Source organism: Taudactylus pleione, unplaced genomic scaffold (genome assembly GCF_031769625.1).
Source record: "Taudactylus pleione unplaced genomic scaffold, aTauple2 ptg000479l, whole genome shotgun sequence".
In the NCBI taxonomy this organism is placed as follows: domain Eukaryota; kingdom Metazoa; phylum Chordata; class Amphibia; order Anura; family Myobatrachidae; genus Taudactylus; species Taudactylus pleione.
In genome coordinates, this window is record NW_028284881.1 from 6,554,939 (window position 1) to 6,580,018 (window position 25,080).

Below are 25,080 nucleotides of genomic sequence, written 5' to 3' on the forward strand. Positions count from 1 at the left end.
GTAGAAACGGATTTATCGGTAAATACCAAAATCCTGTTTTTGACTTGCAAAAAAGGAGGGTTAGGCTAGATGAAGGGGTGGTTAGAGTCAGGCACCACTAGGAGGAGGTTAGGCTTAGGGTGTGGGGAAGGGTGGTTAAATTTAGGTACCCCTGGGGGGAGGTGAGGGTTAGGGTAATTACTAACCTCATCCGGGATCATCATCTTCCGGCATAGGGATTTCATCCGCCGGGCTGAGGTCCGGTGGTCATGCATACCAATTCAGTCTTATCACTAAGGGGGGAATTTCAAATCTTTATTCTGGAATGATACTTTGCCTTCTCTGGCATTGTAAGGTTTCCCTTCTCACCTCCTATGGCTAGGTTCAGTTGGTACTACATTTACTGGCCTATATGTATACAGCTGGGCATCATGGTATATCTCATACAATTCAATCCTGCCCTTCCCTTTCTAACATCTCACCCAAATAGCCATGTGCAACTGAGTCTGTAGTAGCTAATGTAGACACCTGTATGAGGATTTTTTTTTTTTTTTTACATTTATTTTACCTTTTTATTTAGTGACAACGCATTCTATTGCACTTTAATTGGGAACAAAACCGTAATAAATGTACACTGGCTAATAACAAACAATGGGGCATATGTATGAAGCTCTGGAAAGTGATAAAGTGCAGAGTGATAAACGACCAACCAATCAGCTCACAACTGTCTTGTTACAGGCTGTGTTTGAAAAATGAGAGGTGGGAGCGGATTGGTTGGTCATTTATCACTCTGCACTTTATCATTTTCCACAGCTTCATACATCTGCCCCAATGAGATAAGAAGGCCCAGCTTGCAAGTTTGTTGCTGTGGGAAAATGCAGTGTATGACGACACCTTGTCTTTACACGGTATGCATTTGGGAAGCCGGCGGACCTCATCCCGACTGTCATATCCCGGCAAGGGTCTAAAGGCTGGCGTCGATATGCGTATGCCGGGAGCCCAGCATCCTGATCAAAGGGACGCTGAGCGCGGATAGCCGTGGGGGGGAGGGTTAGGTTTAGGGTTCCGGGGGGGGGCTTGGGGTTAGGCACTCCCCCGGAAGGTTAGGTTTAGGCAAGGTGAAGGGGGGTAGCGTTAGGCACCCCTGGGGGGCATTTAGGGTTAGGCACCCCCCGGGGGACTTGGGTTTAGGCACTGAGAGGGGGGATTAGGGTTAGGCACTGGGGGGGAAATTTAGGGGTAGTCACCCCTAAGGGAGGGTTAGTGGGTAGAAAGAGGTTAGTATATACTTTAACCTTTTTGACAATTGGGATTTCCACCTCTCCCGGGATGCCGCTGTCGGGATTCTAACCGCCGGGCATGGGTCCGGCGGTAAATCATACAGATTCTCTTTACACATTGATGTTGCAGAGCCAGCTGCATCCAGTCCCTCCACTACACTACAGAAATATCTGATAAGCAAGGGGATGGGGGAGAGCAAGTAACTGTACACTTGGACAAACCATGTTCCAATGGAAGGGGTGCAAATACATTAATTTATTTTTGCATGCAGGGTAAATGATTTAGCAAACTGCAAATCCTGGACAGCTTTATTTTTACAAAGCTATTTAGATAGGAGTTTAGATACTGCCCTCCCAAATCTAAGTCTTCCCCCACCTACAGTGCAAATTTTTTTTTTTTTTTCGCCATGGTGCAATTTCTTGCCCTTCACAGCGGCTAAATTTGTCTAAAGTAGTGGTAAGGGTGGCAAAAGGAGAATTTAAGTGTTCACACAAGTGTTTCCCTCCTTTTTAAGGGGCGTAGCTCTTGGTAAAGTACTTGACAAGATGTCTGCTCTGGCCCCTAGCAACAGATGGCTACAGGCTTCTTTAGTGACATGCTTTGTATGCTCAGCCGCAATGGGGGGGAATTCAACTAGAAGCAAGGGGATGTAGCTCCCGGGATGAGTGCCTGGATCTATTAGTTTGTAAACCCACTCAAGTTGGGCGATACAGTTTACTGCAACTAGCCCTAAAACACTTTTAGTACTTGACAAGATGCACTAATAAGTACATGTGGAGTAAGGTTTTTGTTTATTTATTTTTAAATTGGCATTTTAGGCGGGAATTCAATAGTTTTTGGACACCTGGTGGATGATATTTGATTGTTTTGAGTGCCACGGACGTCCATGACTTACTGCACATATCGCGTCCAAATGCATCGGGTTTACATGCGTAAAGTAGCTAAACCCATGCAAACTACTGGGCGCGATGAGTGTGGGTGCCCCAAAATCCCAAGTTTGGTGGATTTTCTGCTTGCCACCTCAGAAGAGTGTGCACTAATAATGCGCACCCAGCGGCACAAACAATTGAATAGCTCACTTCACTTTAGACTGGAGCTGCGGCCGCGTTAAAACAATTACATATTCCCCATTGAATAAACAGTAAAAGCTTTGTCTGTTTATAACAAAAGAACAGTTCAGTATGCTGGGTGTAGAATTTGGAGAACCGCTAAGGCCAATATTTAATCTCAGACTCTTACTGCTGAATAATATTCGTGAAACAACTGAAGTGTTTATACTTTGCTAATTATTTCCATCATGCTCCTTCACAGTTTAACAGCTTTCCATATTAGGAGGAAGGTGTTTGTAACAAAACAGAGTGACTGGCAGTTTGGCAGTCTTTTGTAGGTCGCCTCATACTTTCTGCTGTCCAAAATGAAATTAAACTTAATATACAATGTACCTTCAAAATATCTTGAAACCCTTTCTGTTTGTAAACACTGTGCAATATGTGGTACTTTCAATTGACTATCAAATATATTCACACCTGTCAACAACATTGATTGTGAAACTAACATGCTTTGCTTTTATTTTCAGAGGGCGTAGCAGTGGAAAAGGACCTCCTCAGTCTGTAAGTTGCAATCGCCTAACGCTATATTACTTTTTTTTTATATATAGGGTTTATTCACTTGTGCATGAGGTCAAGGGGTAAAAAATACTCTTAAGACTGTATTTTAGATGCATTTTGCCATACACTTGAATTGTGCTATCACCGTTAGTCTGTTGTACTGCTAGCATGTGTTAATGCATGAGGAAATACTGTGCCATTTTATAAATAGATTACTGTATTAAGCGCAAAAGAGACATCCATCTTGGTTTTAATGCACTTTTCTGGCATTTGTTGCCAGGCTGAGCAAATTTGAGCAAAAGTGTTGAAACTGCTACTTATGTATATAGATGTGTATTTTGACAAAAACTAAAATGATGGATAAAGTGCACAATCCATTTTTTTAGAGGATGAGTCGTAACCTGATAAGTGATTTTTGATCGGACTGCTTTGTGTGGATAACTCTTGCATGTCTCAACACTACATCTTCCTCGCTCTCCATTGTAATTTTATTTTTTCACTGTTTCAATTCTTATGTGGGCGATTCATTTTTTTTTTTTTCGCCACACTAATTAATGGACACCCGATGTAGTTCCTATTAATTATTGCACTTGTCACGCCTAATTAGCCCGGGGTTAGCCACATAAAATGGCTAAACCCATCTAAAGTCCTGACCAATGCGCCCAAACAGTAATGCTAAAGCGGCTTATCGCACAATTCTGCTCACCGCCTCAGGAGGGTTCGAGCATAAATGGGTGCTCCGGCAGCTATTCGTGCCCGAAAGGGGCAACACTTGATTGGCTCCATCGGATTTCCGTTCGTAGCAGCCGCGGGCACTAACTATTGAATTCCCTCCCCCCATAAGTGTTTTATACTCTAGGAAGACTGACTCTTGCCATACACTACCATTTTTAGTTGTCTGACCAACTAAACCGTCATAACCGTCCATACGCTGACCCATTTATCATCCGATATTCAGTCTCTACCTGTCATTTGTCACAAATCTATTCTCTCCATACATTCAGCCTATCATCTTTCTCCTTCCAAATTTAAAGGGCTGGACAGCAGAAGCTTGGAAAAAAGCAAGCTGCACTCCCTGTGTTATAAAAAAAATAAATCTAAAATTGCATAGGGATTCCACCTTATTTGTAATCTGCACTAGCGTGATCAACCTAGATCCAGTTACCTCAAAATAAAATGTAGGCACATTGCAGGGTTCCCCCTGATATTTGGCTAACCAGCACTAGGCTTTGCCAACCTATGCTCTGAACCATAGGTGATAGACCCACAGGGTGGAATTCAATTGTTCTAGCACGCCAGAACTCCCGTCTAAAGTGACTGGAGATGGCGGGGTGCTAATCAATTGATTACGATTATCACGTTGATCATGTCCATAGAGATCTGGTTTAGCCGCATAAAACTGCTAGACCCGACCAAAGTGCTGGGTGCGATCGCGAAAAGTGCTGTTTGGGCGCTTGAACGGGTCACTTATCGTCCATTTAAGCTTCCATCCCCCTGGGGGTGTGAGCTGAAATGGTGAGCCTTCAACTGACTGCACCCGACAGGAGCAATAATTGAATAGCTCCATCGGGCGCGAAGGGGGCTGGAAACTAATTTCGCCCACAGAGTGATGGTCCCCCCACTATGATGCTATCTATTCCTAAGCCAGGTAACGCAAAGCAAAAAAGTGCAGTCCCCCTCTCATAGACTTACCCAGTTACACAAGTTCACTTAAATACACCCCTCTCTTTCCCTATTTTATTCACTCCTACGTTCCCATGAATCATGAAGTCATCACAATCCAATATTGGTGGCAATTCAGTTGTTAGCGTTGGCGGCTGTCAGTGCCGGGCTTTTTACCCTACCTAGGTGCGCATGAGAAGTAATGTGCACCCAAAAACAATTGAATTGCAACATTGGGTGCCCATTAATTAGCATGACTGAAAGCATTGAATCGCCCCTATTGTATTTGAAAAGAATATTGCGACTGGACTCCTTGAAGTCCCCAGAATAAAGACCTAGAACTAAAACTAATTCCTATACCTAATATGGTGTGTTCCCACAGCCCTGACCCCAAGTGACTGCTTGTTGAAGATCTGTATTTATATCAAATCCTTAATATCTACTGGTTGGAGGTCTGGCAAATCAAATGTTTAAACCAGAGAAATGAGCACGACCGTTTACAGCAGGGATGGGGAACCTCATTTCGTCTGGCCCTCTGAGCTTTCTTCTGCTAGCCTCATCTGGCTAGTAGGGAGCCTAGAATGGCACCCTGCGGCCAGAATCTATGCAGCAGTGCTGCGTCTCAGGATGCTCTGTTCATTGCTGTTATCACTGGCAATTGTGCCCCCCCCCCCCCACACAAAAACAACAGCCACCAATTTCAGATAACACTTCCTTTTCTGCAAGGTATAAGTGACCAAGCAGAGTTATTTTTATTTGCCGGGGTGGTCTCTGGATACTATTGTAACAAATACAACTGTATGGTCATAGATAGATAGACATGACCAAAACAAAATTTAAACCTTTTCATAGTGTGGAATTCAATTGTTTCTAGCGCCTGATGTAGCTATTGAATTGTTGCTCCTGTCGGGCGCAATCTGCTGGCAGCGTTCCTTTTCAGTCCGAAGCCCCAGAGGGGTACGAGCTGAAATCGGCAAAATGTGACCTGTTTGGGCGCCCAAACTGCACTTTTTTCGCAATCGCGCCCAGCACTTTAGTCGGGGTTAGCCGATTTACGTGGCTAAACCCTACCACTTTGGACACGATCAGTGCGAAAAGCTGGACCAATTGAATAGCGGCCCGCGATTTCTCGTCACTTTAGACTGGAGATTCGGGCCGCCAAAACAATTGAATTCCACCCATAATGTCCACAAAAAAAAGTTAGAGAGAATGATGCACTTGTGTATAGAGATTTCATTTATTCTGCGAATTTGTGCTGTCTGTATGTGTAACCTTTGCTGGGTGTGACTGAAATGTTACACAAGGCCATTCTACATATACTCGCAACCACACATAAGGCACATTTAGAACAATGTAGAAAGTTTCCATCTTTCTCCAGAGCATGTTGTAAGAAACTGTTCATCAAAATAAAATCTTAATTTCAAACTCTTTATTCTTAGATTTCTTTTGATGGAATCTATGCAAACATGAGAATGGTCCACATTCTTACTTCAGTTGTTGTAAGTTCTGATTTTTACTTTGTGTGTATGATGTTCCTTTATGCTGCAACTATGTGTGGTAATGTAACTTTCTCCAGCTGTAGTAAGATGTCACATTATTTCTGTTAGTGACAGCAACTTAAAGTTAACAGCGGATTTCAGTAGGTGTGAACACCAGATTAGTGTGTTTTCTACTTGAAATTTGCCATACATCAAATAGGGGTTTTATTTTGCCAACTACTTGTGTTAGGAGTGGAAAAATGTAGTTGTAAAATCTGGGGCCATCAGGCGAGCTGTATGCACATCATACATGTACTTCAAGCTTCCTTTATGTGTGAATGTGAAGCTCACACTGGCAAGATAAGAGAATGCTATGGGGGGGGAGGGAGTTCAATTAGTTGCAGGGTTTACGAAGGGCTTTTAGCTCCCAGGTTAAGTGCCCGGAGCTATTCAATTCTATCCCGCGGTTAGCACGCAGTAAGGCATAGCTTCTGGATAAAGTCCCCAGAGCTATGCAATTACTGCGCAAGTAAGCGCCCAGGGTGCACGGTGCACTTAAAGCAGAATTCAGTTTGCACACTCGTGAGGTGGGAACCGAAATTTGCGATAAGTGCACCCTTGGGGTTTACTGTGGGTTGTAATTGAATAGCTTCGGGCTTTTAACACGGGAGCTAAAAGCTCCCCAGTAAGCTCTGCAGCTATTTAAATTCCCCCTATGATTTAAGGCGATCAGTCACTGGTACCCAAGCAGATAAAATGGTGCATCCCAATGCAAATCTAACCATGTAATTCATATAGTTTCTTGAACTCCGATAAACTTATTTTTTTTATTTTTTTTTATCCTATCCCAACCCCACACGGCAACATTTTTGAAGCACGCAGAATGGCAATTGTTTTTTGTGTGTATAGCTATGCTTCCCTTTACCAGGCATGCAGCACTGATCTGCAGTTAGGCTAGCTCCTACAGCTGAACATTACTTACTGGTTTTTTGACATTAGAGCAGAGGTTCCTAAACTCTGTCCTCAAGGCATTCTAATGGTCCAGGTTTTAAGGCTATCCATGGTTGAGCACAGATGGTTAAATCAAATTGCCTGAAGTACTAATTAAGTCACATGTGCCCAAACATGGTTATCCTTAATTCCTGGACCTTTAGGATGCCTTGAAGACAGGATATAGGGAACCTCTGCCTTAGAGTTTGTTGCTCTGATTGTGACCAGGGGTAGGCAGAGTTTTCATTGGATGGCTAAGGGTCAACATTACAAGACAAAAAACCACCACTATTACAACATATACAAGCATTTACAAGTAGTGGGTGGGTATCAAAAAAAAAAAAAAAGTGGTGTGGTTTTTTTTTTTTTTATAATTTTTTTTAGATTAAGCTAGCGTACTCCGGTAGATAACTTGTAGTCTGGAATCGAATATGTGCTACAGAAATTTCTACAGTTAAGGTGCATACACATGTAACTATATTTTTTTAACGTTTTGTCGTTAACTACGTCGTTATCGTTCAAAAAATCGTTCAGTTTCTGAGTTATAACGAACGATAATCGTTCAAGTGCGCTCCTGTTTGTATAGTTCATTATCCATTTCAGACTGTCCAACATAACTATTTTCATTAAGGGAAGGAACATTTTTCGATCATCGTTGTAAAAATCGTTGGTTTCAAAATAGTTACGTGTGTATGCACCTTAAGTTTAAGCAGGATGAACTCTAACAGGTTTCACTTATCAACTCCTCAGGCTTTGCTAGGTTTTCAGGCCATGGTATTGGTTCTCTGGTTTGGAGAGGGTTTAGTGCACCTAAAAGGTCTCCACTATGATGGAAGGATGTGGTGCAGTAGGGAGGAGCAGCATGCTTAGTAGAGACACGTAGCTTGCAGGTACCACTTAGACCATCTGTGTTGCATTGGTCTAGATTATACGTGGTGGAACAATTGAATAGCTAACTACAGTACTATCCTATCGCACTGGTGCATATGAGGGAACAAAGACTTGGTAACTTGCTGGATGGAGATTTGTAACATAAGGCAAGCTGGACTATGTTCTAAACAAGTTCCATGCTAGATAACTGGATACGGTTATTATTGGAGAGAAGTGCTTTTTGAGCAGGCTTGGAACAGACTTTGTAGCATTTTGAACCTGTTTGAATTTATTACCTCTTCTGTGTGAAACCCACATGATCCTGTATGTATTCCCTTCCCCCATTGATGTGCTTTGTTAGGATACTGAAAGCCAATTTTAGGACCATAATGAAAATAATCTTTAAGGTTTCTGAACATTTGTTTACCACATTGTCACAAAACAGGATTAGAACTTAAATGTTGCTAAACATGTCATCTATAATGCTTAATTTTGTGGAACGCAGGGTAGGTAGAGATGGTATGACCACTTTAATTATGTGGGGCTTGTATGCGTATTTGGCGAGTGTGTGTCTCTTGCGTCCCCCTCAGTTGAATGATATGTTTAATTCTAGTCATCCCAGGTATGATAGTATTTTACAGGGCACAGTCAGTGGGCTTGCGTATAATTATATTCTTTATCTTCTTTCTAGGGTTCAAAGTGTGAAGTAAATGTGAAAAATGGTAGTGTTTATGAAGGCGTTTTTAAAACCTATAGTCCTAAGGTAAGTGATGACCTGGCAGGGCATGATAAACTACCTTACTTTGTGAGTGGATGGGTTTGTTTGCAACTGATGTAATTAATAGCCTTTTATGAAATGTATGGAACTTTTCTAAGCATGTTTCCCAGTGTTTAAGATTTTTAGTTGAATGACATTGCTATGGCCAGTGAGCTATTGCCTTTGCTGTTTTGATATTTTTTTAAGACTTCTAATGGGGATCCACTTATAACACCAGCTGCCAGAAAATGGGTGCTGTAAACCCATTGCCTTGTTAGTATCTGATATTGAATAAGAAAATTAAAGCAAACCTTTTTTACGTTGCATAACCTGCTTTTATTTTTATTTTTTTCACTGTACACCAACTTTTTGTGTGGTGCCCCAAGGTTTCTGAAGGAAATATTCCAAAAGCTCTTGGTGCCTAAAGTAGGTTTCTTGATATAATGGAGTGTAGAATCTGAGTTGGCGAGGCAAGCTTTTAGATCAAGTAAACTGTTTTTAGGGAACATTTCTGTCTATGCCACAAAGGTGGAAGATGAAAATTTTGAAAGGGGGGGGGGGGGGGTACCTTGTTAGTTAATATCCATATAGACAAAAACATCTTCTGTAACACCCTCCATCTCTCTCCACTTTTTTGTTTTGCAGTGCGACTTAGTGCTTGATGCAGCTCATAAGAAAAATAAAGACTCTACTGGGGGGCCAAAGCGTGAAGACATTGTGGATAGTATATTATTCAAGTCTTCTGATTTTGTTGTGGCGCAATTTAAAGACATGGATGTCAATTATGCAAAAAGAGGTAAATGGTCTCTACTTATATTTAAGATATGAGTTCACACAGGTTTGTGTTATTTGTAAGTGGTGTGTGTGTGTGTATATATATATGTGTATATATGTATATATATATATATATATATATTAGGGATGTGCAGGTTCGGATAGGTTCGAGTTTGCACGTGGAGTTCGGATTTTTCCCTCCAAAAAAACGGAACTCAGAAAGAGGCAAAACGTCATCTTACATGGACGAACATCATCATTCCTGGACTTTTGTCCAGGAATGATGATGTTCGTCCATGTAAGATGACGTTTTGCCTCGTTCTGAGTTCCGTTTTTTTGGAGGGAAAAATCCGAACTCCACGTGCAAACTCGAACCTATCCGAACCTGCACATCCCTAATAAATAAATAAATATATATATATATATATATATATATATAGTATGTATATTATTCTACTTTTGCTAGAGCCCAGTAGCATCATTGAGCTTTTTATATTCATGAAGTACCCATTTCTAGTGAATTGATAGGCTGCTGTCTTACAATGCATACACCTCATCTCAGACCACTCGTTACAAACGTTAGTTAACTCAATTGATTCCTGCAAAGTCATATGTCAAAACTTTTCTTAATGTCTTCCATGGGACGTACCGTTCTCCTCACCGTAGATATTTGATAGGGCTAGCAGAGATTCATTCCTGTCCCAGGTGTGGGTCTTTGAGGGCAGATCTATTCCATTCTCTTTGGACATGCCCATGGTATCCTGATTTTTGGACTCAAATATGGAGCTATGTAACTCCCCATTTGGTTAATTATTTCTTTAATACCTGAGCCATTGGCATTTTACCTGAGGGCGCAAGAGTGGCATGTGGTACGTAAATTAGTGATATCTGTGGCGGCCAAAAAATGTATCCTTCAGCTGTGGATAGTCCATCATCCCACCATTCTCCTTTTTTTTTTTTTTTTTTATTTCTTTTTGAGAATCTACGTTTTCAGGATGGATTGGCTGGCAGCTTCGCTGAAAAATAAAGTACGGAACGTTTCTGTGCCTTGTTGGAGAGCTATATTAAACATAGTAAGGGCGGGTATCCACTTCTAGATATACAAACAAGAGCACGATTACGACATTGCTGTCGTGCTCTCGTTTGTATATCTAGTGATGTGCCTAGACTGAACGTTCACTCGTTCAGTCCAGGCACATGCTGAACCTGATGAGATCGTCAGGTTGACCAGCATGTATGGGCGATTTGTGAGCGACGTCGTTATCGTGGAATCGCTTGGTTAAATCGCTAAGTGGAATCCCCCCCATAAGAGTCTTTTATCCAAACTTATCTGGTGAGGACAACCAGTATAAGGAAACCTGATGGTTTATTTATATTTTACAACACTAACAAAAGAGGTTGCCCAGTGTCCAAACAGACTGTAGTCGGATGGATTAGGGCCACAATTTAGCAGACCTATCAGGGAACTGGATGACCTATTCCAGCTAGGATCTCTGCTCATTCCACTCACTCTGATGTGACTTTGTGGTCGGCGCGACATGGAATTTCCGCAGAGCAATTATGTAGAGCAGTTTCATGATCCTTCGTTCATACCTTTTTCTGTCCAGAAAAAAAGCATCCCTTCAGCCTTGACTGAGCATACCCTCCCCTAGGTGCAGATTTTGTACATTTTGTACATCTCCACGGTCATGTGTCCTCCAGATAGTGCAAAGAGAAAATAACATTTTTGGTACTTGCAGTTAAATAGCTATATCAGAGGCCATCTGGAGGACACTGCAATTCTTCCTTTATTGGATTGTGCGTGTGAGAAGGATGTAATTCAAAGGTCTATGTACTAAGCCTTTGAGAAAGATAAAGTGGATGGAGATGAAGTACCAATCAATCGGCTCCTAACTGTCAGTTACAGGCTGTGTTTGAAAATGTCAGTCAGGAACTGATTGGTTGGTACTTCTATCTCTACACTTTCTCTCTCCAAGGCTGAGTACATAGACCCCCTCAGTCCTTAATGTGGTGGGGGTTTTTTTTTTTTTTTTTTTTCAACCTATCCTTGGGGCTTTTCAAGTTCAAACTGAGGAAGGGTTTGTATGGGAGGAGCTTTTATACTAGAAATGAACCTATTAAGTGCTAGCTCCTGGAATGGAGTGGAATGTCGGCCAATCAAGTTTACATGTCTTTAGAAAAATCTGTTTGGTTGTGCTGAATTTAGTGTAGATTGCGATTACCTGAGCAATCAGCTAATTGTACTCATGTCTTTCAGATGGTTTCACTGACTCTGGCATATCGTCTAAAGTGAACGGTGAGCACAAGGAGAAAGACCTGGAGCCATGGGATGGTGGCGAATGCCTCGTTAGTAGCAGCTTATCTACTAACAGCGAGGAGCTAGAGTCTTTAGATACAGATGTAGTAAGTAAATGTTCTGCTTCACTCTTTAGTCCAGAATGTAACAATTTGTCTCCTTTTAGGAAGGAAATTTGCTGATCACTCAGGATGGCACATTATATTTTTTAACAGCAGTGCTAAAACTGAAGTACCGTATATACTCGAGTATAAGCTGAGTTTTTCAGCACAAAAAATGTGCTGAAAAAGTACCCCCTCATCTTATACTCGAGTCAAGTGTAGCGCTGACCGGACGGAGTTCGGTCAGCGCTACACACTGCCAAACACACAGCCGCCGGAGCCGGCAGCTGCGTGTTTGGTGTAATCAGCAGCCGCTGAGAGTCTGTCAGACTCTCAGCGGCTGCTGCTGCTCCCACTGCGGGAGCCATCTTCCGGCTCCCGCAGTGGGTGATGGGAGACACGTCGTCATGACGACGTCTCTCCCATGCAAAGCGGCCGGAGGAGCGGACAGCGGCGGGACCAGGAGCGGGAGTTTAAGGTAAGTGTTTATTTTTTTTTATTCTTTTCACGTCTCACTCTACTAGGGGGGGGACGACACACTACAGGGGGCACTACCAGGGGGCGATGACTACAGGGGGCATTATCAGGGGGCGATTACTACAGGGGGCACTACCAAGGGGCATTATCAGGGGGCACTAAAAGGGGGGATTACCACTGGGGGAACTACAAGGGGGGGATTACTACAGGGGGCACTACCAGGGGGGGATTACTACAGGGGGCACTAAAAGGGGGATTACCACTGGGGGAACTACCAGTGGGGGATTACTACAGGGGGCACTACCAGTGGGGGATTACTACAGGGGGCACTAAAAGGGAGATTACTACTGGGGGTACTACCAGGGGGGATTACTACTGGAGGCACTGAAAGGGGGGATTACTACTGGGGGCACTACCAGGAGGGATTACTACTGGGGGCACAACCAGGGGGAATTATTACTGGGGGCACTACCAGCTGCTGCCATTTCCCACACTAGGCTTATACTCGAGTCAGTAAGTTTTCCCAGTTTTTTTGTTTAAAAGTAGGTACCTCGGCTTATATTCGGGTCGACTTATACTCGAGTATATACGGTAAACAGTATTTTAATGTGTAAATTGACCTCTACTTTATAATTTTTAAGCTTATGTTTTGTATTTATTAGTTTTTCTTTACAGCACATCTTATTCTTTTAAAATGAATATCGGATTCAATAAAACTTCTTTATACTAAAACACAATTATTTACGGTTCTAAAGGTTTAACAAAGCTGCACATAGGACCCTCTCTGAGTATGCACCTAGTGTGCATGCCACCAGGTGTCTTTAGTATGTTGTGCTGAAGGATCTACCTGCTTTACGATTGCTGGGATGTGTAGTTCGACAACAGCTAGAGGGCTGCTTATTGCCCACCCATGCTCTAGTGTAAGTCAGCAGCTACCAGTCAGAAGCACAGGTAGCAGGGGGAGGGTTTATTGCTCACTGCCAAAGCAGGACAACTATAGAAGGTGAATTTAACTTTGGCCATATTAGCCAAGGGGCTGCTGTCTGCTCCGCCTCTGTCTGCTGTGGGAGAGTTGCGGTTGGCCATACAGATTCAGTATGATTTACTGCCGGCCACAGATGTGGAAGAATCTGGATGATGCGCATCATGCACAAAACACTGGCATCCATGGTTCTTTTTATAAAATGGGCAGGGTGCAACTCCCTGCTAACATGGCCTAGTGTGAACAGTAGGCTTCTGCTCATTGAGTTTCCCATAATGTAAACTACTTATGATTTTGGGGTGGATAGTACAATATTCAGGAGTTTTGTGGGTTTTGGTTATTTCTGTTATTGACCATGCTCTTCTGTCTGTAGTCTAATGGTTGGGATCCCAATGAAATGTTTCGCTACAATGAAGAAAATTATGGTGTTGTATCAACCTATGACAGTAGCCTTTCCTCTTATACGTAAGTACTTAAGCATTTCTACAAGTATCTCTTTACCATAGGCATGTCTTCAAAAATTTTCTTTTTGAAAGCTGTTTTTATAATCTAAAAACCATTAAAATCGCTCTCAATAGCCCACGATAATGTGGTGTGGGGGTTTTTTATGCTTGCAACCAGTATTCCTAGAGGCATGAAAACCTTAATTTCTTAAATGTTGTGTGGTCTTTTTCTCTTAAAATGCTTGTGCGTAGTAGTTTTTAATGGAGATCTTACTGCTATTGTTTCATGCTGTCATGCTATAAATTTTTTTTTTGTTTTGTTTGCAGAACAGGTATTGATAAGACTTGTTTCATTGGGGGAGTATAGCAGTTTAAGATTATTTTTATTTTATTTTTCTTTCTACCACCACCTTGTCCTCCCCTTACTGATGTTTGCTTTGAAGCCTAAATAAATGTACATGAAATTACATTTGTTTTACAACAGTGTACCTTTGGAAAGGGACAATTCTGAAGAGTATTTAAAGAGGGAAGCAAGAGCTGCTCAAATAGCTGAAGAGATTGAGTCCAGCTCTCAATATAAAGCCCGCGTTGCCTTGGAAAATGATGATCGTTCTGAGGAGGAAAAGTACACAGCAGTACAACGGAACATGTGTGATAGAGAAGGACATTCTGTGGCTAGTAGGTGAGGTAACAGTTTGAACGGTTTGTGGATTATGATTTGCATTGTGTATTAAGATTCATGTAAAAAAAAATTATTTTTTTCCTCCTCCTTCATAGAGAAAATAAGTATGTTCCACCCGGACAGAGAAGTAAAGATGGCATGTCATGGAGTAGCCACAGTGTAAGGCAAAATTCCCCAAGAATGGGCCAATCTGGATCGGGGCCTATACCCTCAAGAACTGGATCCCATTCTTCAGAGTTCAGTCCTAATTCTGGATCTGACCAAAGAGTAGTTAATGGAGGCAAGTCTCAGAATCCTATTAACCGATATTTAATTTGTTTCAGACGCATTGCTCAGACTTTACCTGTGTTTGACGCAGGGTGGTAAGTGTCTATCGGATTTTTTTTTTAGGAGCTATGTTATCAAATGATTCTCTAATATATTGGTGTTTAGATCTGCTACATGAAATAAAAGCAATTGGAGTGAGCTGGAGTTATCACCGTACAAGTGATATATTTGTGAAACATTTTGTAAACGTACACATTAAATACAATAAACCATCTCCCCTCTGTTATATACTTATATTTAATTTACTTTTTGTTTGGTTGTGTTTATTTTTGTTCCACCTTTTCATCCCATATTTTTATTTTTTATACTTCATCTCATTTGTTCTGTCAGGTGTTCCCTGGCCATCGCCTTGTCCATCTCCTTCTTCCCGCCCACCTTCTCGCTACCAGTCAGGTCCCAACTCTCTTCCACCTCGGGCAGCCACCCCTACAAGGCCGCCCTCCAGGCCCCCTTCGCGGCCATCCAGGCCCCCGTCTCACCCCTCTGCTCATGGTTCTCCAGCTCCTGTCTCTACTATGCCTAAACGCATGTCTTCAGAAGGTACAACACCTCTGTTTTTTGTTTGTATTGTAAAACCCCTTCACATCCTTATGCTTATGGGACGTCTTAGACCTTAATCACATCTACAGCTTCGATGTTTTGCAACCCTGATCAGGCTTCCTAATCTATATACTTGTCTTGAGACTATTTAAATTGGACTGCAGTTATCTTCTACACCAGTGCATACAGTAGTGTTTTCTGTGCAGCATGATCAGCTTATTGTGTTGCTTGCATTCACTGCAGAGCCATTGAGTACTCCATATAGTTTGTTTGTTAGTCGTTTCTATGAAAGTAATCCAAATGCTACTCATTCTTAAAGAAGTTTACATTATGGGCTTTTTTTTTTTTTCTTCTTGACACCCTCAAATAATGTGGTGAACATCTAATAATCTCATGACCTATTCACTTCCTACTTATGTATTACCAATAAACCACATTGATGGGATTTAAATCAGTGTTCTCTTCACCCAATTTTTTCCCCCCTTTTAATGATGCTGGTTCCCTTCTCAGTTAATAAAGTTGCTTTTACAAAGCTTGAGTATAAAGTACATGTCCTTGTTCTGTCTGCTCTGTCTTAAACCAAATAACGTGCACTTAATCAGTTCAAAATCCCACTTTCTTTTCCCCTTTTTTGTTTTGGCATGGAGGTTCCCTTGCTATGTTTTGTCATTCATCATCTGTGTATATTTTTGTTTCTTGGAGACAAAATATATTCTGTTTTTTAATATCCCATCCCACCACAATATACCACAGTTGCTGCAAACTATATTACTCATACGTTTGTTCCTTTAATGTATAAGTGGCATGCTTGATTGCTGATAGGGCACAAGGTTTTTTTGTTTTTTTTTTACATTTTAAGTGTGAATTTTATTTCTCCCTTCCCAATGTAATTAGCAGAGCCCTGACACTTATATTTAACTTCTGACACCGCATCACTCTAGCGCAGATTTCCTGCTATAGGTTGTGCAAAAGTGATCTGCAGAGGCCTCGGGTATAACCAAAAGCCAGGACCCTGCAAAATGCAATAAAAGGTGCGCTACAAGTTGATGGTTGCCTGTCGCACCGAAAGTGCCATCATTGGGACTATAGTATGTTAAGTAAATATCATGTTCCAAGTGTAAAGCTCCTTCTAATGCACCTTCTTTTGGGAGTCTGTTTTATTTATATATTCCTTGCAGCTTTCTTGTAAGGATTAAATTTTTTTGTCTAATTATGGCTGCTTCTCTACGTAATTTATTTTAAAAGATGAAAAACTACCTATATATCCTGCTACCTATTTGTCCTAGAGATTTTATTTGTTGTCTGTCTTTCATTTGCACACAATATCACTAGCAAATGTGATTTAAGGAGACTGATGGCAGGAATGAGGTGATTACATAGCTTTATTTACAGAAGTGGTGTTTTGTGGGGTCTCCCTCCCTCATAGTCAACTAGATCACGTCTTGTCTTGCACTAATGACCTTTCCTCGGGAGTATATAAATAATTTAATCCTTCATGTTAGTGTTTATATTATATAGTGCCGTACATTTGTCTTAAGCAGCTGGAGATTATACACCATAGTTTGAGGCACCATAGCTATGGGCTTAATTGTATATCTTGTGCAAGCCTCCCTTGCTAGAGCCAGAGAGGGGGTATAATTTACAACACAGGAAACTTTCTATGAAGTATTTCAGGTACAGGTCTTATCTTTTCATTGTTAGAACAGTTTTCTGTTGGAGTAATTGGATTATGTAAATTAGGCTTGTTTTACAGTATTTAGGAGGCCAGCACATTGGCTAAAGGGGCATAAACTCCACATGCACCCTGGTTTGTAGAAGACACTTGCTAGGAACATAGAATTTGGTCAAACGCTTCTAATGTGTTACCCAAGCAGCTTTCTTAAATGAAATAAATTGTCTTAAATTATGTTTGCTACCAGAAAGTGCTAAAAATTAAGTAATAAACATAAAATTATAGCAAAAAATACATAATATGTATAATAACGGATCTGCAGAGTTTAATCAGTTAATAGGACACACATAAAATGCACACTTAAAAGATGTTTATAGCCCCTTTTATATGAATGTGGTGATTAACCTCTCAGGTTCCAGCACAGTAAGTACAGAAACTTTCCCGTCCAAAGCTGGGTACACGCTTCTACAATCATTGGGCCGTTCATCTAATATCGAGAGAACGGCCGTTGGATTGTATAGGTGTGTATGCTGTCCCGATGCAGGAGCGTTAGCCGGTAAAGGACTTTTAAAGCTCCTGCAATGGTCAGGATCAGGAGGTCGCATCATATGTATGGTTTAATATTTATCGGGTCAACCTCCCGATCCTATAGAAGCCCGTACACGCCGTGCTCTGTCTGCACAGTGTGTACGCGGCTGACTAGGTCACACTGGAGTCAGACTGCACGGTTGATCGGGACAGTTTTACCCGATCAGCCTACAATCGTAAAAGTGTGTACCCAGCTTTACCCTACTGAACGATCTTATGTTCAGTCAGTGCAGCTAGACGACTTGTTTATAGCCGCTGACCCTAGGAGCCGTTGGTCAGGAACAACGGCTCGTCAGCTGACTGAACAGAAGATCAATCGGTAGGGTAAGACGGGGAAAGTTTTTTTTCAGTACTTACTGTGCCGGAACCAGAGAGGTGGTTATGTATTTTATATATTTTGCTTTAGTTTTAGGCATTTATTGTATTCACTTTAATGTTCTCATAATTGCTAGGAACACTTATAAATGTTATTGGCTAGGAAAATGTTTGAGATGAGCAGGAATATTATCTCAAATAAGGACACTGCAGTTAGCCTTACTCTTTGCACAGTATTTTACACTAATGCAAATGCATTGTCAAACACACAACGTTATTTAATGATTCATATGTTAGGAGATCCTTATGTAAAGCATGTTGTACACTTGGTTATCCTTTTGCGTTTATGTAAGATGCTTTTAGGCAAGTCTGACGTGTAGCTACATACCAGTGTTAAACTTTACTAACATGGCTTTTGTTGTGAGTTGCATGGGTATGTTGCTAAATGTGTTGTGTTATTAAAATGTGCTTGTTTTAACAGATATGGAGAAGTGCATTTTGGTTTGCCACCTGCTTATCCTATAAATATATATATTGAAAGTTGTATTCACATTTTCACAGCAACTTTATTTCCACCGCCTGTCAACAACCATTAAAACTATTGCCCTCCAATTTTTAGCTTGATATAATAGTAAATTTGGCATTTGTTCCAATTGTAGGACCTCCCAGGATGTCTCCCAAAGCACAGCGGCATCCCCGCCCTCATAGAGTTTCTAATGGTAGGAGCACGATATGTGGAGGTCTAGAATTTGTTTCTCGCAATGAACCTGGAGAAGTGTCTGCTCCGCCTACTCGAAACAACTCTTCAGGAGGCACTTGGTCATCTGTTGTGAGCGGTGGTAAGTATGATACGTGTTTGTATTTAAAGCACACCCACATCCCCTCCCAAAAATATTAAAACATAGTCTTAAAGGAGAAATATACAAACTTTTGTATCTTATGCCTTCCTATAAATGTGGTTTAATCTACTGCTCGGTATGCAATATTGTTTGTGGAAGTACTAAGAATTTGTCAGATTTAGGTTTGTAATTGGAACATTTTTATAATGAATTAGACCGCAGTAGATCTCCACCCCTGCAAGGAAATCAGAATGGTCTGTGGGCCTTGTACACACAATGCCGTGCTGTATGACGTTGTGCTTCTTTTCTAGTGCAAAGACTTTCCCCCAAGACGCACAGACCCCGGTCTCCAAGACAGAGTGCCATGGGAAGTGGAGCCCCGGGACCAGCTATAAGCTCTCCTCAGTCTGGGTCTATTGCACCTGAATCTGTTAGCATGCCTGTACCCACTGGATCTCCAACACCTGCAACCCCTGCTTCCAATAGAGCAGTTACCCCCTCATGTGAAGGTGTGTACTTCTCCAGATTATATTTTTTGCGGTTAATCAAGTCATGAACAAGAACAAAAGTCTCTTGAAGGACTAAAGAGCTAAATCCCCAAATTGACATTTCCTTATGAGCCATTGAGGTAGTTTTACAGCAATATACAGCACTGTTAGGAATGTTTTTACTCCCTTCTCTATAGATTACTAAATTATGTTCTGTATAATCAGGACTATATCCTGATCAGATATGTTGCAGGTAAAATAAAGCAAATTATGTTATTTGCTTTATCAAAGTTAAAGCTCTTATGTATGAATTAACCAGAAATGTCATTGTCTCTCTGCACTCAAGTCTTCCAAGCTTTCCAAATAAAGGTGCTGTTTGACACACGGGTATATGCTTATCACCGGGTAATCGCTGACTGGGTTTAATCAAAGAACACCAAAACGCTCTTTTGGTGCTGACGTGTGTGTCTGCCCATATGAAAGTGTAGCCTTATTTCCAAAATATTGGTTGGTTTTCTTCTTCATGGTCCATAGGGAGACAATGGGGTGTAGGTGGGACCTTGGAGGACCGGACACCAACAGCAAAGCTTTTCAATCCCAGGCTGCTCCGGTCCTTCCGTCTATATCCCGCCCACAGCCTGAGGGCAACGCAGTTTCGTTGGTGTCCGACAGGAGCTGGGTCAGCCTTTTTTAAGTGTGGCTGCTTCAAGCAGCCCATGCTTATTTTCATGATTTGAATTTTTATTTCTAAGGTTTAAAACTGAGCAGCAGCAAAAGACTGTAAGGGACAGTCACTCCTCCGCGCTGTGACACCAAGCCCCGTCTTTACGAAGTCTAGCCTCCGTTCTCAGGAGATGGACCGGATGCGCTGATGTGGACACTGGTGCGCCCACAACTCCACTAGACCACTGGGGCATTAATATACTGACGCAAAGGCATATTTAGAGGCCAGGGCACCCGATGGTTAAAGTCAGCATGGGGAGACTGCTCTCCCTGCAGCCCCTCCCCCAGCTCAGGGTGCCATTCCACTGCGGCTAGCTGTTCCCTGAGCTGCTCCTCCCTCACCCCCCGCCCCCTCAGACACGCAGCTGCCATTTTCTGCTTCAGAGTCTCCGGAAAGGCTGGGTCCTGTATCTCTCCCATGGGGCAGGTTATACAGCGTTATATCCTACCAGCCACTGCGGTCTGTGTAGTTGATTGTAGTGCCAATTGCAGATCTATATAGTGGCTTTTTTTTTTTTTTTCCTGCGTTTGTATGTGACTTGTGCTAGCTATGATCTCTCCTTTTCTATACGGTCAGCTTATACCTTTCCCTTTATTCTAATTTTACCCTGACCTACTAAGGTATAGGGGGTTCATTGTATCTCTCCTATATATTTGTGAGGGGCTGTCACATACTATATAGCTTGGTTGTACACTACACTGTGCCATATTACACATACAGTGCATTGAACCACTATGCAGTATCATACTGTGTTTTATTATTCTTGTGGCTATGTCTGGCAGAGGAAGGAATAACAAGCAGGCTGATGCTGCTGCTTTTACTCTGGTGTCTTGTAAGTCCTACTCCGTGAGCTTAGCCTCAGAGGACCTAATTCAGGATGGTCTTTGTACAAATTGTTGCACAGACTCAGGCCCCTCAGCCCCGGTGTCTCCTCCTCAGGACCCACCCTGGGCTGCCTTTTCTAAGGTACTGACAGATTGTGGACCACTTAACTGTCCCCGTGGTAGCCCCCCCTGTGGGATGGCAGGTACTCCCTGCAAATCCTTTGCCTCCCCATGTTTTTCAGCAAATGCTGCAAAAGGAAAAGCCTTTACCTGCTAAACCTACTAAATGTGCGGTTATCTTCCCAGTCCACACAGTTAACTGATTCTGATATATCTGGGGAGACGGAAGACGCAGACCTCTCTCACTCTGACTCCGTCTCAGGAGACTACGAGCCACCCTCTAAATTAAATATACCTGCTCTTGTGAGAGCTGTAAAATCTATTTTACAAATAGAGGAAGAACCCGCCCCCAAGAAAAGACAACCAGTTTTTAAACAACAAAAGGTAGTTTTGCCAGTGTTCCCTCACTCTGATCACATGAGTGAAACATGGAATATGCCCGGTAAAAGGTTTCAAATTCCAAAATGTTTAAGTTCCATTTACCCTCTTACAGCTACTGATTGCACTAAATTAGAAGTTCCCCCAGCAGTGGATTCTCGTGTAATACATCTGGTTAAGAATGCCACCCTACCTATCCATACTGCAACCTCCTTGGTGGAGACTACAGATGGGCATATAGAAGCTTATCCTACTAGGACTACGGCCTGTGTGGCAAAAGCCATTGAGAGTTGGGCAGAGGCCCTTGAAGAGACATTCTCCACACCCCCCTCCATGATGCTTTAAGGGAAAAACTATCCTACATATCTCACATTAGAGATGCAGCCTCCTACTTGGGAGAAGCAGCTATGGATATGGCTCTCCTGGCCTCCAGGATATCTGCCACTTTGGTAGTGGCTCGCCGTATTGTTTGGCTCCTTTCCTGGAAAGCAGACTCTGGTTCAAAAAGGACTCTGGAGTCCCTTCCTTATTCTGGAGATGTCTTGTTTGATCACAATTTAATAAAATTGTGGCAGCTTCCAAGACGGCGTTCCTGCCCTCTACATATAATACAAAGCCTTGGATGTCATCTTTTCGCTCCTTTCGCCCTCAAGGAAAAGCTAAGGGTCAGTCTTTTCCACGGCATCAGCCAAGGCCTCCCAGCCTAGGGCCAAACAAGCCTGGGCTACTAGACATCCACCTGCCAAGTCTGAGGACAAGCCTACAGCCTGACGGGCGGGCCTCTCCCTGGGAGGCCGGCTTCTTCAATTTGCCCAGTTTTGACATCAGACCACATCAGACGCCTGGGTAAGAGAAGTAGTGGTCTCCCACGGATATGCTCTATCCTTCCTATTGCAACGCCCTGCTGCTCCAAAAAGCCATTCAGTCCTTGCTGAATTCAGCAGTAATAATTCCGGTACCCTTCTCCGAATGAGGCAAGGGCTATTATTCTACCCTTTTCCTTGTTCAGAAGCCCAACGGGTCTCATAGGCCTATCCTCAACCTCAAATCTCTGAACACGCTGATCTATTATCCTGGCTATGGAGCCTGGGGATTTTATGGTGTCTGGACATTCAGGACGCTTACCTACATGTACCTATAGCGCCTTCTCATCAACAATATCTCAGGTTTTCTATCCTACAGCAGCATTACCAATTTCAGGCCTTACCATTTGGCCTCTCAACGGCCCCTTGGGTCTTTACCAAAATCAAGGCAGTTATGGTGGCTTCCCTTCGTCATCAAGGGATCAGACTACTCCCATACTTAGACGACCTCTTACTGTTGGACAGCTCCCCAGAGATTCTTCACCATCATCTGCAGGTAACAATTGCCTTCCTACAAACGCACGGGTGGCTGATCAACTGGAAAAAGTCTTCCCTGACACCTTCTCAAAGAATGGTGCATTTGCATTTAGGAGCCCTCTTAAAAAGATTCTCTGAACCTGAGCGTCTAACAGACAAGATCACCTTAATACAACACCGAGTGCGCATACTGATCCGCAGTTGCTGAGTGTCAAGTCTTGCTGCAATTCAGACATTGGAATTAATGGTGTCCACCCTCAACATGGTGGAGTTCGCTTGGTTTCACTCCAGGCCCCTACAACACCTGATCCTCTCCAGGTGGAACGGTCTATTCCATCTTCTTCGATCCCAGATGATGGGCCTCCCCTCAGAGGTTCATCTGTCCCTAGCCTGGTGGCTATAGACATTCCGTTTAAAGAAGGGTCGCCCCTTTTGGATCCGGCTCTCCTCACCACGGACGCAAGCCTCCAAGGGTGGGGCCCAGTGACCGGCCAGCACTCCTTCCAGGGCCACTGGTCACCAGTGGCCCTGGAAGCTGCATAGCTGTTCAGCTGAGCCTGGCGTGGCTCAGCTGAACAGCTATGTAGGGCAGCCACCTGGTCGTCTGTCCACACCTTTCTTAGGTTTCATGCTTTTGATACATTTGCTTCTCAGGATGCTTCCTTCGGGCGTAGGGTTCTCCTATCAGCTCAAGAGCGTTCCTGCCCTTGAACAGCTACTTTGGGACATCCCCTTTGTCTCTCTCTGGAGCCCTATGGAATCCGAAGAAGAAAAGGAGTTTTATGGTAAAGCCTACATTTTGACTTTCTTCGCAGTCCATAGGGTCCACAGGGCACCAGCCCTGACGCTCCTGGCTTTTCTATGGGTTACATCTCTTGGTCACTTGTTTCCTTCTCTGTGTGAGTGTGATTCTTCAGTGTACCAGTCTTCCTTCTCTCCTATCCTGCTCCTGCCTTGGGCTTGTTAACAAAACTGAGTTGCCCTCAGGCTGTGGGTGGGGGTATAAGGGAAAGGACCGGAGCATCCTGAGATTGAAAAGCTTTAGCTGTTGGTGTCTGGTCTCCGAAGGTTCCACCTACACCCCATTGTCTCCCTGTGGACCCTATAGACTTCTAAGAAAGAGTTAACAAAGGGAAGTGTTACCATAACTGTTTTTTGTTTTGTGTTTTTTGTTTTTAAGTACATAAAATAAAGTTGGTCCCAAAAATAGTTATGCTGCATATATTTAACATCTGTATTCTAATTATAGAAATAATCTATGGCTTTAGTGGCATGGATTAGAATGAAATTAATTAAAGTGTGCTTTTGGTTTTTCTTGTTTCAGAACATTGCATGCAATTCTAAATGCATGTTTCTTTCATGTGTGGGTTGCCAAAGTCCATCCTTGACTATAGTGTGTTCCACTGAGATGGCAGAGCCAACCGTGGCAAGATCCTTTACCTATTCTATTATTCCTATGCAGCTTGCTACACTTCCAAGGGGTCTCAAGCGGGGATCTCCCCTCCTCCACCCCTTTCTATGGGAGCCTTGAAGAAAGCTCTTCCCCTTTTGGGGGTGCTCAACCATAATGTTAGAGGCTTTCTCACCTTATCAGACATACTCAGGCACAGTATGTGCAGGGCCTGGTCCAGGTTTCACCCTCCAAGAAAATGATCTTGGAAGCTGCCATATCTAACTGTAGAAGGGTCAGGCTCCTGTTTTTCAGTCTTGGTAAGGGTTAGACTCCAGATAATTCTCCCAAGAATAAAGTGAGATGGCTGAAGATCCTTGACAAGGATTCCAGTACACTGCATGGACTTGAGGATAATAGTGCCAGCTATATCGAGCATTCTATAGTCAATTGCAAGACCTATTATACGATTCATGATCCAGACCTGGTCACAGGTTGCAAACTCTTAATGGAGTCTGTGTCTGTATAGTGTACAAGATTCTGGCGGTCAGTATGCCGACTGTCAGAATACAGACGGCAGCATCCCTACAGTCAGAATCCCAACAGAATTTGCTAAGTAACGCTTACCCTATCCCTCCCCCCAATCAACCTTTCCCATAGCCTAGCCCTCTCCCTAATACTTTTAGGTTACTGATTTGAATACAAAAATGTTGCTTCTTAGGCCAGCACTGTACCCTGTTTCTAATTTTTCAAAAGTGCATTTTTTTTCAGAATAATTTTTTTTTAATCTGAATTTCCTAAACACAGTTTGTACACGTGATTTGTACATTTTGTGCACACTTTTCGCTCATGACTTTCTGGCACATCTCGCTGAAATCCGTGTTCTTGTTGCCTTTGCACAGACAGATTTAACACTGCTTGATGCAGGACCAAGGTAAACTAATAAGCACATCTCTTTGCTCTTTCACTCTTTAGTTAATTCACCAGCTGAAGAATTAACTTCTTCCTTCTCTTATTTCTTTTATTTACTTGATAATGACCCAGACATTGATTGCCGCCATGTCCAAGATATTGTAGGCATGCATCAGCCATCTCCTACATGGAACCTTTCTGGTGTATTTACTAGTCTTTTTGTCAATCACATCCACCTCCTACT

The 25,080-nt window shown here is 42.6% G+C and overlaps 1 protein-coding gene across 6 annotated transcripts in view; it reads left to right on the forward strand.

Moving 5' to 3' along the window:
• ATXN2 (ataxin 2) overlaps positions 1 to 25,080 on the forward strand; it is a 63,674-nt gene that overhangs the window by 16,751 nt on the left and 21,843 nt on the right. For 4 of the 6 annotated variants that reach the window (XM_088449221.1, XM_088449223.1, XM_088449222.1 and 1 more), the window contains exons 2-12: positions 2,837 to 2,870; positions 5,969 to 6,028; positions 8,559 to 8,630; positions 9,270 to 9,420; positions 11,656 to 11,801; positions 13,628 to 13,719; positions 14,182 to 14,379; positions 14,475 to 14,659; positions 15,037 to 15,246; positions 18,481 to 18,660; positions 18,972 to 19,169. In XM_088449221.1, the coding sequence (XP_088305347.1) occupies positions 2,837 to 2,870; positions 5,969 to 6,028; positions 8,559 to 8,630; positions 9,270 to 9,420; positions 11,656 to 11,801; positions 13,628 to 13,719; positions 14,182 to 14,379; positions 14,475 to 14,659; positions 15,037 to 15,246; positions 18,481 to 18,660; positions 18,972 to 19,169 (1,526 nt within the window). The remainder of the gene's footprint in view (positions 1 to 2,836; positions 2,871 to 5,968; positions 6,029 to 8,558; positions 8,631 to 9,269; positions 9,421 to 11,655; positions 11,802 to 13,627; positions 13,720 to 14,181; positions 14,380 to 14,474; positions 14,660 to 15,036; positions 15,247 to 18,480; positions 18,661 to 18,971; positions 19,170 to 25,080) is intronic. The other 2 variants (XM_088449226.1, XM_088449224.1) reach the window with 2 other exon arrangements.